This window comes from Eimeria mitis, genomic scaffold, assembly GCF_000499745.2.
Source record: "Eimeria mitis Houghton genomic scaffold, Emh_scaff951, whole genome shotgun sequence".
In the NCBI taxonomy this organism is placed as follows: Eukaryota; Apicomplexa; class Conoidasida; order Eucoccidiorida; family Eimeriidae; genus Eimeria; species Eimeria mitis.
In genome coordinates this window covers 5,825-6,147 of record NW_013577026.1, presented here as the reverse complement: position 1 = coordinate 6,147, position 323 = coordinate 5,825, and the positions used below count along the sequence as shown (strand labels likewise).

The 323-nt window shown below is 56.7% G+C and overlaps 1 protein-coding gene across 1 annotated transcript in view; it reads left to right on the top strand.

The window, feature by feature from the left end:
* Positions 1–86: 86 nt before the first annotated feature.
* Positions 87–323, top strand: part of EMH_0025980 (uncharacterized protein) — a gene marked incomplete at both ends in the record, with an annotated part of 5,432 nt that continues 5,195 nt past the window's right edge. The window contains one exon of the mRNA XM_013502552.1: positions 87–323. Within this exon, the coding sequence (XP_013358006.1) occupies positions 87–323 (237 nt within the window).

Genomic DNA, 323 nt, shown 5'->3' with positions numbered 1-323 from the left:
CGCTGGTTTGCTGCTTCAAATATAATGAAACGCAGCAGCAAGACCACCAGCAGCAGCAGCAGCAGCAGCAGCACGTGCTGCAGCAGATGATGGACCTCAGCGGAGTCAGCGAAGGGCCCCAGTGGAGCATCCCCTGGCTCCCCAACCCCCCTTCTGTTCTTGCAGCTAACGAGACACCGCAGCAGCAGGAGCAGCAGCAGCAGCAGCAGCAACAACAACAACAGCAGCAGGAACAGCAGCAGAAGGAACAGCTGCTGCAACAACAACAACAGCAACAACAGCAACAACAGCAACTGCTGTTGCTTCAGCAGCAGCAACAGCAG